Source organism: Oncorhynchus mykiss, chromosome 30 (assembly GCF_013265735.2).
Source record: "Oncorhynchus mykiss isolate Arlee chromosome 30, USDA_OmykA_1.1, whole genome shotgun sequence".
NCBI lineage: Eukaryota > Metazoa > Chordata > Actinopteri > Salmoniformes > Salmonidae > Oncorhynchus > Oncorhynchus mykiss.
In genome coordinates, this window is record NC_050570.1 from 13235706 (window position 1) to 13251354 (window position 15649).

Consider the following 15649-nt stretch of genomic DNA (forward strand, 5'->3'; position numbering starts at 1 on the left):
ATAACTACATAAAAGTACACAAAAACAAATCATGAAAATCATCATAGTATGACAGTGGCACTTGGTGGGTGGAGTTGAATAGTCTTGTGGTGTAGTCACAGATGAAACTAGGTTATATCCTATAGTATACGCCCTTGTGTTCCACCCATTCAAAGGTCCTCCAGCCTCTCTCATCGAAACGATGAAACAATCTTATCCTAATCATTTCCTTATTCATGTCATGCCCTGATATGTTTCACCTGTCCTTGTGCTTGCCTCCACCCCCCTCCAGGTGTTGCAGATCTTCCCCACTTATCCCCTGGGTATTTATACCTGTGTTTTCAGTCAGTCTGTGCCAGTTCGTCTTGTTTGTTTAAGTCAACCAGTGGTTTTCTCAGCTCCTGGTTTTCCCTAGTCTCTATTCTTCCTCGTCCTCCTGGTTTTGACCTTTGCCTGTCCTGACTCTGAGCCCGCCTGCTTGACCACTCTGCCTGCCCCTGTCCCTGAGCCTGCCTGCCGTCCTGTACCTTTTCCGCTACTCTGGAGTATCGACCCCTGCCTGCCTTCACCTGTCGTTTCCCTGCCCCTGTTGAAACCTGATAATTAATCTGATGTCGTTTTGAATTCTGCCTTACGGTGTTTGGCCCAAGTCTTAAATACATTTATGGATGTCATATGGATCTAATTCTCCCCAAATCATTAAAGTAGTGTCTGCAGTAGGTAACATGTATATTTGGATAGTCAGTAATATAGGCCTTTGTAACTCCTGATATTTGTTGTCCTCATGTGGATGGTTGCTGTACATTTACAGCATATAGTCATGAAGTTAGTTGCTACTGACCAAAGGCCACCACACATTCCTGTTTTCATTGTCATTCAGACCCGGTGGACTAGTAGTTCCATATTAGAAAATATGACAAATATATCAAATCATTTTTATATGGGATTAATCCTCCAAGTTTAGGGAGGTCATCATGCCTCACATGATTTCTTCTTACAGGTTATTCACTATACTTTACAACAGTTGTGTTCTATTCTCTGGACACTATAGCTTATAGGACAAAAAGGTCCATCCCTTTCCCCCATGCTGCCCTCAAAACAGATAATGTGCAATTTCTCATATAATGATCCGACAAATAGATCTCATCTCAACCTCAAAAACAGATCCGCTTTCATGTAGGAGTGGCTCTTATTATTGTATGATTTCTCCACAACAGATTTGTATCTTTATGAGGGGGGAAAGTCCACCAGAGACATGCTCCTCTCCTCTGATCATAAAGCAGCAGATAAGCCTTATAGTCACAAAGGTGGAGACTAAAGTCAGTCCTCTCTCCTCAGGCCATATAATCACTGCTTTATGCGGACAAGTACAAGTCGGTACAAAAGCCCTGCTATTCCTACCTTATTTCATTAGGATCGATCGGACAATTGAACAGGGCAATGGAGAAGAAATATCCACACTTTACTTTGAGGACCTTGTTGAGCTTTCTGCTTGTGTTTTTGCTTCACAGATCAACTGAAGCGCAACAGAGTAAGTATTTCTAAACTGAAATGATTATTGGACATTGACAGGGACACAGCTTCAGGGTCTGCATCTTTTGGAATATGTTTCAGATTGGTTGTCCAATGACTTTTTTTACACTTCGAATTTGGAATTCTAATTCTGGAGTTGGAATTTGTCCCAAATAAAATATAGCATTTTCTCAGTCCTTTAAATCACCAATGAAACTAAGGCTATGTATGTATTACCTGTATTTTCTTGTTATTTAATTACACAAACCGTAAGGCTATCTATCCACCTGGCACAAACTGGTTGTTTCAATGTAATTTGCCAGCTTATAGTGAGTGACGTGGAATCTACGTGGGAAATACATTGGATTTGAAAAAAGTTATCAACGTAAACTGTTGTTTTGAGGGTAAAATTTCAACCACAGGATTATGTCATCCCGGTAACGAATTTTCAACATAGACAAACCTTGTATAAAATATGTTGAATTTGTACATTTGAAACAACATCTGCTCTTCAATGTAATATCCACTGTAGTTGATATTACACTGACTACAACCAAAGTGGTATCATGAGAATGATTGTTGAGAAATCTTAACTTAATAGATTCACTGTTGCTATCAAAGTCATTCCAAAGGCTAGACTCAACAGAGGGACCGAGCTCCCTGCCATCCAGGACCTCTATACCAGGTGGTGTCAGAGGAAGGCCCAAGAAATGGTCAATTATAGTGGATTTATCAGTGGTGACAGTGTTTCCTAGCCACAGTGCAGTGGGCAGCTGGGAGGAGGTGCTCTTATTCTCCATGGACTTTACAGTGTCCCAGAACTTTTTTGAGTTTGTGCTACAGGATGCAGATTTCTGCTTGAAAAGCTAGCCTTAGCTTTCCTAACTGCCTGTGTATATTTGTTCCTAACTTCCCTGAAAAGTTGCATATCATGGGGGCTATTCGATGCTAATGCTTATTTAAGATGATGAGGAAGGCACTTTTAAAGAATAACCAGGCATCCTCTACTGACAGGATGAGGTCAATATCCTTCCAGGATACCCGGGCCAGGTCGAAGTGTTTTAGGGAGCATTTGACAGTGATGAGGGGTGGTTGTTTGACCGCAGACCCATTACGGATGCAGGCAATGAGGCAGTGATCGCTGAGATCTTGGTTGAAAACAGCAGAGGTGTATTTGGTGGGCGAGTTGGTTATTATGATATCTATGAGGGTGCCTGTGTTTACGGATTTGCGGTTGTACCTGGTGGGTTCATTGATAATTTGTGTGAGATTGAGGGCATCAAGCTTAGATTGTAGGATGGCCGGGGTGTTAAGCATGTCACAGTTGAGGTCACCTAGCAGCACGAGCTCTGAAGATAGATGGGGGCAATAAATTCATATATGGTGTCTAGGGCACAGCTGGGGGCAGTGGGTGGTCTATAGCAAGCGGCAACGGTGAGAGACTTGTTTCTGGAAAGATGGATTTTTAAAAGTAGAAGTCTGAATTGTGTGGTCACATACCTGGATAGTAAGACAGAACTATGCAGGCTTTCTCTGCAGTAGATTGCAACACCGCCCCCTTTGGCAGTTCTATCTATGTTATAGTTAGGGATGGAGATTTCAGAGTTTTTGGTGGACTTCCTAAGCCAGGATTCAGACACGGCTAGTACATCCGGGTTGGCAGAGTGTGCTAATGCAGTGAATAAAACAAACTTAGGGAGGAGGCTTCTAATGTTAACATGCATGAAACCAAGGCTTTTACGGTTACAGAAGTCAACAAATGAGAGCACCTGGTGAGTAGGAGTGGAGCTAGGCACTGCAAGGCCTGGATTAACCTCTACATCACCAGAGGAACAGAGGAGGAGTAGGATGAGGGTACGGCTAAAGGCTATCAGGACTGGTCGTCTAGTGCGTTCAGAGCAGGGAGTAAAAGGAGCAGGTTTCTGGGCGTGAGAGAGTAGATTCAAGGCATAATGTACAGACAGAGGTATGGTAGGATGTGAGTACATTGGAGGTAAACTTAGGCATTGAGTAATGATGAGAGAGATATTGTCTCTAGAGATGTTCAAACCAGGTGATGGCACCGCAAATGTGGGAGGTGGAACTAAATGGTAGGTTAAGGCATATTGAGCAGGGCTAGAGGCTCTACAGTGAAATAAAGCAATAATCACTAACCAGGACAGTAATGGACAAGGCATATTGATATTAGGGAAAGGCATGCGTAGCCGGGTGATCAATAGGGGTCCAGTGAGTGGTTGGGCTGGCTAGAGACACGGCGATTCAGACAGCTAGCAGGCCGGGGCTAGCAAGCTAGCAGAAGGGCCTTAGAGGGACGTCTTGACGGGGGAAAGTCTTTTTTAGCCTCCACGTGCGGTGACGTCGATAGACCAGTTATGGTGGATTAGTAGGGTTCCGAGTAGCAGAGGGGTCCAAGTCCAATTGGCAAAATAGGTATAATGGCCCAAGAAATTGGCCGATGGATCTATACAGCTAACAGTCCAATATGCTCTAGACAGCCAGAGGGCCGTGGCTAGGGGACGACGCGATGTAAAGGCCAGATGAGTACCCCCTCGAGCATACTACGTCATAGTCCAGTCGTGAAGGATCGGCAGGGTTCCGTGCCCCGTGCCGGCAGTAGAAGGTGTCCGGGTATTTTGGCCCACTAGTGGCTGATGGGCCTCTTTAGCTAGCCGGGAGAAAGGGCCTAGCATTGGCTAGCTCCAGGCTAATTGGTTCTTGTTCCGGGACCAACGTTAGCCAGTAGTCACTGAGATAGCAGCTAGCTAGCTGCGATGATCCAGGTGAAAATGTTCAGAGCTTGCGGTAGGATTCCGGGGATGTGGAGAGAAAATAGGTCCAGTATGCTCTGGTTTGAGTCACGTTGTACAAACTGGCGAGAGCTTTCCGAGCTAAAGGTTAGCTGATGACCGCTAGCAGTGGTTAGCTGACTACTAGCTAGTGAGCTGGCTAGCTTCGTTTGGGGGATTTCGGATTCGAGGTGAATAATACTTTAGATAAAAACAGATCCGCACCACATTGGGTGAGGCGGGTTGCAGGAGAGTGTTTTGAAGTTGAGGTTTAGAAAAAATATATAAAAAAGATATGCGAAGAAAAATATATAAAGGGATATATACACGGGACAGGACAAGACGAGGACAAAAGATGTCTGACTGCTACGCCATCTTGGATTCAGGATTTTTGCAATACATTAAATAGCCTTTTAACTTTTCTACAGGTTAACAAATTATATGTTGGATTCATGTCTCCATCTCAACCGTAATATAAGTTAAATACATAAAATAATAGGATTAAGCTAGTGGCCCAGATCTAACTATCCAAGCAATAGATAAATCTCCTTTAAATGTTGATTTTTGGTTGCGTTGTCAACCAAACACAATTCAATATTACTTTTGTTAGGCAGTAAATAGCCTAATGTTAAGGATATCTTGAAAACGAATGTAACAATATTTATTCAACCTTAAAATGAGTAACACATCCATGACCACATGTTGAGGTTACCCTAATGTAAGTATAAATGTCTTCCTATGTAATCATAGAAAGCATGCTTGTTCAGGGTCGCAGGTCTGTGGAAATCTTCACAATTGCTGTAATAATCTGCACAGAATCTCAAACAGCATTGATCACTTAAAGTATGTACTTTAATGTAACACATTAAGTTGTTTTATGAATAGAAAAGATCTGACATTGTACTACCATTTGGACTTTGTTGTGCTTTTAAATGGTTGAAAGTGCTGTGATAACACATTTAGAAGTCAACAAACTTCTGACTGTCTTTTTGAGTTGGTGAAAATAGGTTGGAATCTCATTCATCAACGTACTGTATCTACCAAATGACCCAATTCTCCATGTTTAAATGACGTGGTGTGCCCAGTGGGATAATATCCATAGAGTTCAAACACATTTAGCTTGAATGATACTTTCATTGAAAACAGACAATTATTTTACTTTATGTTACATAATTTGGGTATTGTTCAGTCATTGTTATACGTCTTTTCTCTCTTCCATTGCAGTATGCTCCATGCCTGGGGCAACGCCTCCCACTATTAGAGAGAACAACGTTGTTGGTGCTGTTGTGACCACAATCACCACAGAGGAAGGAGTGACCCTAACTATTGTCAGTAATCCTGCAGACTCTTTTGGTCTGAATGGCAATGATCTTACAGCGATAAAAGTTTTGGACTATGAGGTATGTTATCACTTTTTTAGCATTAATAGGTTTTCATCTTGGATCTAGATTAAGCTACGAAAGGCACATGTGTTGTTGGGTACACTTAATTCCCTTGGCTCTGCTGGTGCCTTTTCCACATTAATTAGCCCTTTTCTTGCAGTTGATTATGAATATAGTCAATTGTATAATGCAGATGAGAAGTTGGTGTAATTTTGTTTATTTCACAGACTAAAACATCTTTCACCATTGACCTTCTTTGTAAAAAAGGTGACCAATTTGTAAGTGCACTTTCTTATACTTTTAATGATCGATATGTTATGGGAGTGGCTAACCTATGGGCAAGCTGGACCAATAAATACATGATTTAGAAAAGTAATTACAATAAAAAGTAATGTCCATAATACATTGATTGACATTATAATAAAAATCATTTGGATTTGAGATTCATTCAGTCATAACTGGGGGTTTTGGCTACACACTTGTGTATGGTAATTTTATGGAATAGACATACAGACTGTACACTGTACATTTAGTTTACTATCAAAGTGTAAATGGAGAAATATTCCAAACTGCATTCCATGACATTTTCACGTGTAAATAGCACTAGATTTCTATTATACAGTATACCTGTAGGGCTCAAGGGACAACACTCCTTTAGAGCAAAATTACTTATAAAATATATATTCAAAGCTACTGTGACCCTTTTTGAGGTAAATCCCTTAAATATTGTTAGATTTATAACATATGGCATGCAATATTAAACTTAAGTTAAACCTAATTTTACTCATATACCTCTATGGAGTCAGTAATTCAGATGTGATCTTCATTCCAGCTCACTCTAATAGTAGTGGTACTTATTGAGAATGTGAATGACAACCCGCCAGTATTTGCAGAAAGCCAGTACACTCTCAATGTCGATGAGGTGAGTGCATATTTCTTTCTCGGTTAGTGTACTTCATTATCAGTCATAGGGAAGTTAAATCACGTTTTTAGCTAGTCAGTCAAACAGTTAAGATAAACAGTTAAGCAGATAAACAGTTTAGCAGATAAACAGTTTAGCAGTTGGTATACTAGCCATGAGTACTTTACCATATTTCTAGAATCCTGTTAAGGTTTCATGTTAGAATGTCTGATTTCATTTACTCTATTCTATATATAAAACATATTTTTAAAAAACTACTTGTGACAGAAGTAAACACTGTATGTGTTATTTTCTTTGGACCAGTTGTCACCTGTAGGCAAAAGTGTCGGTGCATTTGAAGCAACAGATGCAGATAAGGATCGACTCTATTACAGCCTAGTGCCAGATACAGTAAGTCCCCATCCTCATCCTGTCTAAATATGAGAGTGAATACTAAAAGAAAATGCTCCTCCCAGCCATGCATAACTTATCGAAAAATAAAATAACGTCCTATTAAATTCTCACAGGAGGGTTTTAAACTGCAAGAAAACAGCCCAAATATACTAGTGCAACGTGTTCTTGACTATGACGCAGTGACAAGTGTGACACTTATATTATCTGCTCAGGTGAGTGCTTGTTCTGTTTTTATAGTTCTTGTAATGAAAGTGATTGATTGTTTGGGGCCGTGGAATAATAAACTGTATTGGTTGAAACCATCATCTATTTGACGGCATCCAAGCTTTAGATCGTCACCGAGTACTTTTGTTGTGTTTTTTTTAGGATACCCCCACATCCACACCACCTTCATTCACTGCCACAGCCACTATCCATGTCATCATCATGGACATTGACAACCGTCCACCATGGTTTCAGCCCTGCACAGAAACCATAGTTGACATGTCCAAAATCTGCCTCAGCTCTGGATATACAGGAACAGTCAACTTAACAGAGCAAGAGGTGCGTCCACCATCCTCTCCCCTCAAAAACAACAACGTTGTTATAATCTTATAATACATCTGACTAATATTCACAATCTACTCAGTACAGCTAGCCATCATTGTGTGTTTAGCTTAGCCCATGACATTATTGGATTTAAATAGTAGTGACAGTAGCCACATTAAGTAATGCAAAGTCTCATTTACGTCCCAGGTTGGTGCATTGCCATTGCTGCCAGGTCCGGTGCATGCCATTGATGGTGACAAAGGCTTAAATGTGCCGATAATGTACACATTTCCAACCGGTAAGCATCATGAATATTCAACATTTTACATGTAAATACTCTCAGAAATATCACGATCATTGATACTGACAGACTCGGCTATAATTCACAGAGCAACTATCTCACCTATAGGCCTGGCCAACAACACATTTCTTCTCCAATGAAAATACAACTACTAACAGGGCTCTCACGTTTCTTTTTTTCTCTTTTTAAGGGTCTGAATCTGACATTTTCCAGATCAATCAGATCACTGGGGACATCACCATGTTGAAGGCGGCAGATATAGCGGGTCCACTGACCTTAACAGTTTTGGTAATTCAAAGTTTCTCTGAATGAATCCATAATGTCCATATAGACCTCTGCCAACCATATAGTCTATACACACTTAGAAAAAAAGGTGCCATCTAGAATTGAAAAGGGTTTTTCGGTTGTCGCCATAGGAGAACCTTTTGAAGAACTCCTTTTGGTTCCAGGTGGAACCCTTTTGGATTCCCTGTAGAACCCATTTCACAGAGGGTTCTACATGGAACCCAAAATAGTTTTACCTCAAACCAAAAAGGGCTCTCCTATGGGGACAGAAGCAGAACCCTTTTGGAACCCTATTTTCCTAAGAGTGTGTAGTTAATAACCTCTTATTGCAATTAATACAATTATGCAGTTGACATCACAGGATTATGTTTTTGCGGCACAGATACAATCATTGATAGAAAATGTTAACGCGGTTTTTATTCTCAGGCTTTACAGACATCCAACGGTGACCAGTTCGCGACCACAACGGTCACTATCGTTGTTGTGAAAAAGAGTGTGAACCCACCGCAGTTTGAGAAGATGGAGTATGAGGGCTTCATCTCTGCAGACGCGGGCGTAGACAGCATGGTTCTGGAGAGCAAAGCCTCCAACAGGCCACTCAAGGTCCAGGCCAAGGACACAGACTATGCTGATGTAAGGTCTATGGGTCTATTCCCTTGTGTCGGTAGCAGTGAAAACATATTGCACATGTAAAGTACAGATCTCAGACAAAAGGTTGCAATTAATGTGTGACTTCGATATTTATTGGAGATATTTAATTTTTATAGAGACCTCAAATATGCTACAGATGATATTGATATTGATATTGATCACACTAACTCTAAATATGATCTTTAGTTAGCTTACATTTCCCATTTCAGGGACCTTATTTCATGGTACCCCTATCTAACATTATGGCTAACCAATCCTTCTCTACAGGGCATCAACCCTGATGTGAGATATGAGGTTCAGGGAAGCACTGAATTCTCCATTACCCCGCAAGGCTTCATCCTCATGACTAAAAACGTTATGCCAGGCACTGTTTCCATGAATGTGAGTGTGTTCTGTTCCCTTTAATCCAAAACAACAACCTACAAATAAACTAGAGTAAAGTCAACTGAAGGTGTTTGAGTAAGATGTTAGAAAAAACGATCTTGTACTTAGACTTTCAATGTTTAACTTTTTTATTGTTTGCTCAGTTGCATGCCATCGACTCATCCAATGCAGAATCAACTACAGCATCTCTCAAGGTGGAGGTCATGCCAGGTAAAACCCATTAATGTAGCTAATATACTTACATAGTTATAAATAACACTAGTTGCCTATCACCCTCCCTGCTCTCCATTAATTACACGCAAATCACGTGCTATTGCGCGCCCTATGTCATTCTCCATGCTATGGAGGGACAGAGATGGGGAGGGGATCCATGCTGAACAGCTGCTGACACTGCTCTCCTCCCAGGGATTACAACCATGGCCCCAACCACCACTGACATGGCCACCACTGTTATGGCCACCACTGACATGGCCACCACTGACATGGCCACCACTGTTATGGCCACCACTGACATGGCCACCACTGACATGGCTACTGCCACCCATGCCGCCATCAACTCCACAACAGGTACCCACATGGAAAAATACTACAGTTTACTATAGAATATTATAGTATTTACTATAGAATTCTCTAGTAAACTGTAGTAAATGATAGTATACTGTAGAATACTATACTCCACACTGTAGTATCCCTCGATCATGTCTAGTACTTACTTTAGTATCTTGTAGTATACTGTAGAATATTATACTACACATTGTAGTATCCCCCTTGATTGTGTAGCGCTTACTTTATAATTTAGTAGTATATTGGAGAATACGATAGTAAATGCTACAGTATTATCCAAATTTAAACACTGTAGTACTAAAGTGAAGTAAATAATGCAAAAACACTACAGTGTCTGCTAAAACACTATAGTTTTTAACTATAGTAATACTACAGCATTTAAATTGCATACACCCCACCCATTCCTATCCACCATATCCCAATTTCTGCTACCCATGAGTGAGAAACCTACATGCCAAGTATAGACCACACATTGTGTTCCCTACAGGTTACACTGAAACACCTCTGTCCATCATGCTCCAGATGTCAGACTGATATAAACTCAACCTCACATTCCACACAACATCAACATACCTCACTTATAAACACAACGTAACCCTGATTAACATGTGCCCTATCCCCAACCCTTACCCTAATCTGGGTTCGGATCCTCCCCCTCCCCTCCCACTTACTAAACATAACACTACTATTGGCATCTACAAACAGTTCTTTACACTTTTACCTTTCTAAACTTTGCTACTATTTTAACTCTTCTCCCACAAACTACTTTTAACTCATCTAGTTGGCACTCTTCTTTCCTTTATTAACAAAAATAAAGAAATATATAAAATATAAATACAATAGAAAATGTTTGAATTTAGATATGAATTCAAATGTTTTTTTTGCTAAAGGATATGCATTCAGTGGTCAGTTTAGTAGGTACACCTCCCTGTTCATTAAAATGGTTCACTCCTACAGACAGCGAGTCACATGGCAGACAGGCATCGAGGCATTCAGTTACTGATTGAAAGTTAGAATGGGAAAAACGAGTGACCTAAGCGACTTTGAGCTTGGAATAATCGTCAGTGCCAAGCACGCCAGTTCCAGTATCTAAGAAACGGCCGGCCTCCTGGGCTTTTCACACACAACAGTGTCTAGGGTTTACCGAGAATGGTGCGACAAACAAAAAACATCCAGTCAGCAGCAGTCCTGTGGGCGAAAAAACAGCTTGTTGATGAGAGGTCAAAGGAGAATGGCAAAAATTGTACAAGCTAACAGGCGGGTCACAAACTAGCAAATAGCGTCTCAGTACAACAGGGGTGTGCAGAACGGCATCTCGGGAATGCACAACTCGTCGGTCCTTGTCACTGATGGGCTATTGCAGCAGACAACCACACCGGGTTTCACTTCCATTAGCTAAAAACAAGAAGAAACGGCTCCAGTGGACACGCGATCACCAACACTGGACAACTGAAGAGCGGAAAAACTTTGCCTGGTCTGACAAATCCTGGTTCCTGTTGTGGCATGATTATGGCAGAGTCATAAGCCTATTCCTGATTGAAAATATTTGGCATGGGTCCTCAAAACCTCAAAAAGTTATACAGCTGTACCATCGAGAGCACTGGTTGCATCACCGCCTGGTATGGTAACTGCTTAACAGCTTCTACCACCAAGCCACAAGGCTGCTGAACAGCTAATCAAATGGCTACCCGGACGATTTGCATTGACCCCCCCTTTTTTTTTACACTGCTGCTACTCGTTCTTTATTATCTCTTATCTATGCATAGTCATTTTACTCCTACCTATATGTATATATTACCTTAATTACCTCGACTAACCTGTACCCCCGCACATTGACTCGTACTTGTACCCCCTGTATGCAGCCTCGCTAACCTTTATTTAACTAAGCAAGTCAGTTAAGAACAAATTCTTATTTACAATGACGTACTACACCGGCCAAACCCGGAAGACGCTGGGCCAATTGTGCATCGCCCTGTGGGACTGCCTGGAATCATACCAGGGTGTCTGTAATGACGCCTAGCTTTAGACCGCTGCGCCACTCGGGAGCCCTATTTATTGTTGCTCTTTTATTTTTTACTTCAGTTTATTTAGTAAATATTTTTCTTAACTCGTATTTTTCTTAAAACTGCATTGTTGGTTAACGGCTTGTAAGTAAGCATTTTATGGTAAGGTATTCGGCGCATGTGACAAAGAAAATGCTATTTTATTTTGATAGTCAGGATTTAACGTAAGAAGCATGAGTCCACGGCCCCACCCTGCCTGGTGTCAACGGTACAGGCTGGTGGCGGTGTTGTAATGGTGTGGGGAACATTTTCCTGGCACACGTTAGGTCCCTTGATACCATTTGAGTAACGATTCCATTTCAAGCTGTTCTGGAGGCAAAGGTGGGTCTGACCCAGAACTAAATTGGTGTACCTAATAAACTCCCCTCTACCCATGCAATGCACCCTTAATAACAAGCCTTGAGTTAAACACATCCTCCCTCCTTGCCCTCTGACTGTCTTGCCTCCCCCTCTCATCCCATGAAATGACATGGATAGAAAAGACTAAAATCTCTGAACTATCCAATCAGGCTCCAGTCCTTCTACCTACCTACAGGTTATAGAAAAGAGCAGAAGCTCTGAACTATCCGTTCAGACTCCTCCAGTCCTTCCTACCTACAGGTCATGGAAAATTGCTCTTTTTGTATTTGTCCAGTAGGTTTCCTCAAGGAGAAAGCCCCCACTTCTATGTCAAAGATAATCAAATAAAAACGCTGTAGTAAATACTCCAGAAATGTCCTCAAGAACACTACAGTAATTATTACAGTATACTACAATCATGTCTGCAAAAACACTACAGTAATTACTACAGTGAATACTATAGTATATAAATATAGCAATACTACAGTATTTATACCATAGTATACTATAGTATTTTTTCATGTGGGTATCCCCTAACCACCCTTCTTTTTCTCTCAGGAGACCAAACACAACCTCACTCTAATGCCTATTGCTGCTGCCTATGCTTCTTACACAAGGTCACACACAGTCCTTTTGCTTGGCTTGTCAACAAAATCCCAAAATCCATTCACTGATTGTAAAACCAATGTCTGAAGGTTGCAAACCTGCGCTTACCCAAGCTTGCTGAAATTGTACTCACACATAATGTTAGAGGTATTTCTTTGGACATTCCTGTGGTTATTGTTAAACCCCTTCCCTAATTCACCTTTTGTAAGTGTTTTAGGGGGGAGTGGGCCATAGAGATGCATATATACAATATTATACAACATTTTACCATATTTGATTAGTCTCTAGAAATAACGTTTTCCCCGACCAAGATGGCTGTCCTGTAGACATATTAGCTGGATGCCAATGTCCATTCTTGTGTTGTATTTATTTCTGTGAGGGGCGGCATGTTTTAAACATTGTGTTTGACCTTGGACCTGCAGAAGGGGTTCTTGGGGCCCCAGGTGGATATGGTCCTGGGGACATGGCTGCCCTGGGTGCAAGCCTGGCTGTGTTACTGGTGATCTCTATGGTCGTCATCGGCCTGCTCGTCTTCCGCATCCAGAAGGGCAAGACAGATTGGAGGAAGCTGTCAGAGGCCAACATCTTCCGTAGCTCTGTGAGTTCATTCTACACTGCAAGAAGAAATAGCATTGCAAAGCTTTTAAAAGCAACACTCAGGAAAAAAAATGCTATCTTGAACCTTAAAGGGTTATTCTACTGGCCCCATATGATAACCCTTTGGAGAACCCTTTTTGGGTCCAGGTAGAACCCTTTTGAGTTCCATGTAGAACCCTTACCACAGAGGGTTCTACATGGAAACTAAAAGGGTTCTATCTGGAAACAAAAATGATTCTACCTGGAAACAAAAAGGGTTATCCTATGTGGACAGCTTAAAACCATTTTGAAGTGTAGTAATCAATTGATGGCAAAAAATATATATTTGTGTTAAAGATTTTTGTTCTGCCTCCCTAAATGCAGTCTGTTCTGACTGGTACATTGCTTGTTTACAGCTTGGGAAAGGTCCCGGCGAACTCAAGAATGGGGTGCAGTACACCAACGAGGGCTTCCAGAATGACGGAGACACTAGCAGTGTGGGATCCAAAGGCCCAGAGGAGATGGATGGGAAGCGGTCCATCGGGAATGGAGTGACCTCCAGAGCTGTGGAGGAGACTGTCATGAAGGTCTCGGCTCCCCTGTACTCCAACCTTCTGCTTGACACCAGCAGCCTGGCAGGGTCTGATAAGGCCGACAGCGAGAAGGAGGTGAAGCCCATTCTGACCAAGGAGAGGCGTGTGGAGGAGGGCTACAAGTCAGTCTGGTTCAAAGAGGACATCGACCCCAATGCCAAGGAGGAAGTGGTCATCATACCTGACAATGGGGAGCGGGAAGGTGACGACGATGATGATGATGATGATGAGGAAGAGGAGGGGTTTAGAGAGGAGGAAGAAGAATATGACAACTCGTCACCAAAGACCCCAAAGGTGTTGTTCTCTGATGCTGATATGGATGATGGCCGTGGAGTGAAGTTTGAGGCTTCTGAGAAAGAAAAGATCCAGACGTCTGACCTGTGAGGAGTAGAGGGGTAGGCCTGCGCTGGATTTAGCTTGCCTTGTCTGTTTGGGTGGGTGAGCTTGTCTTTTTTCGTTCAGTTGTGCCGGGTAAGCTAAATATTGCGCAATTGGGGCCCCATCTATGATTGTTGTGTAAATTCCACACTAAATATCTGTGTGCGCCATTTCTGAAAATAATACGTACGTCTAAACATATTGAGATTTCTAAACTTGGCACATGCCCTACAAACACATTTTTATCATTATAATTCAGACCTGTCGTTAAACTGTGCACACATGGACTAGCATTCTAACTCTGTCAGAAAAAGTCCTTTCATTCACCTTTTATAGTGACAATAACGCCCTTTATTTGTTGTATAATTTGGAACTATTGGAATTAGGCCACGTAGGTTTCTGAAAGAAAGAGTAATGGCAAATTTGATTACATTTTGTAGAGGTGTGTGCAGAGTGTTTTAGTTTTTTACAGTGACTTTTTCAAACTCAACATTCATGCTGCCTATAGTGAGTGCCAAGCACTTTATTGATTGTATATTCAAAACAATTTTACTTTGACAGTATGGGTATAGGCTACAGTATTGCTGTGCAATAGGAGCGTGACATCATAGCCTGTTTAAGCCTATACCAAGACAGGAGATAGAAACACAATCATCGATTGGTACACTAAATATTGAACAACAATTTGTCTTTTGTGTAAAACTGTGGGCTGTAGCATTTTACTTAAAACTACTGGTCTATTTACTGTGTTGGCAGACTGTTTTAATCTTTTGCAGTAACATTCTGTATTTAGCAAAGGACTGTGACAATTTCTGAACGAGAAATGATGGTAAATTGTTGTGGACCTGTCAGCAGAATGTCTGACCTCTCCAATGTTTTACGTTGACTCTCCCCTCAACCTAATATGCTGGACTGCCCGGGAAGGTGCAATGGTTATGAAAATAAAATAAATAGGAATAGATTCCTATGTCTAATCATTCAACAACAAAATGAACAGAATTAAAAAATTAACATCTTGTTATTCTGTTTTTATGAATAAGCGTGTCATAATAGCAACCATTTGCACAAACTACTTATGCTGTGTTCACATGCTAGTCGGAACTAGAAAACCAGCACATTTTTGACTTGCTAACTGGTTGTAGTTATACACGTGTTGCGTTCAACCTGTTAGCAAGTCAGACATTTCTGAGTTTCCTAGTTCCGATGAGCACGTAAACACAGCATTACTGGCCTGCTTGCAATGCAATACTTCAACCACTAGACAATGTGTGTGCGCGTGGTGTAAAGTTTGCATGGAGGGACATTCTCAAGTTAAATTTGGATAAATGCCCAAAAACTGTTTCGGGGTATATTTTGTATGTACGCAACATTTATAAATGAGGCCTCTGAAGTGCTGTACTGTATGTG

At 41.4% G+C, this 15649-nt stretch overlaps 1 protein-coding gene and 1 non-coding gene across 3 annotated transcripts; both read left to right on the forward strand.

Moving 5' to 3' along the window:
* The first annotated feature begins 1263 nt into the window (after nucleotides 1–1263).
* On the forward strand, nucleotides 1264–15259 carry cdhr5b (cadherin-related family member 5b). 2 transcript variants are annotated; one of them, XM_021598852.2, is made up of 15 exons: nucleotides 1264–1510; nucleotides 5502–5677; nucleotides 5887–5937; nucleotides 6492–6581; nucleotides 6885–6971; nucleotides 7088–7186; nucleotides 7341–7517; nucleotides 7710–7800; nucleotides 7994–8091; nucleotides 8515–8721; nucleotides 9007–9120; nucleotides 9267–9333; nucleotides 9529–9690; nucleotides 13118–13293; nucleotides 13688–15259. In XM_021598852.2, the coding sequence occupies exons 1-15, from the start codon at nucleotides 1420–1422 to the stop codon at nucleotides 14246–14248; spliced, it is 2247 nt and encodes a 748-aa protein (XP_021454527.2). In that variant the 5' UTR covers nucleotides 1264–1419; the 3' UTR covers nucleotides 14249–15259. The 2 variants fall into 2 exon arrangements, with proteins under 2 accessions (XP_021454527.2, XP_021454528.2); XM_021598853.2 differs by lacking the exon at nucleotides 9529–9690 and having other exon boundaries at nucleotides 1265–1510.
* On the forward strand, nucleotides 12357–12410 carry LOC118945896. Its single transcript, XR_005041051.1, has one exon. It is a non-coding gene; the product is annotated as a U7 small nuclear RNA (small nuclear RNA).
* Nucleotides 15260–15649: the final 390 nt, after the last annotated feature.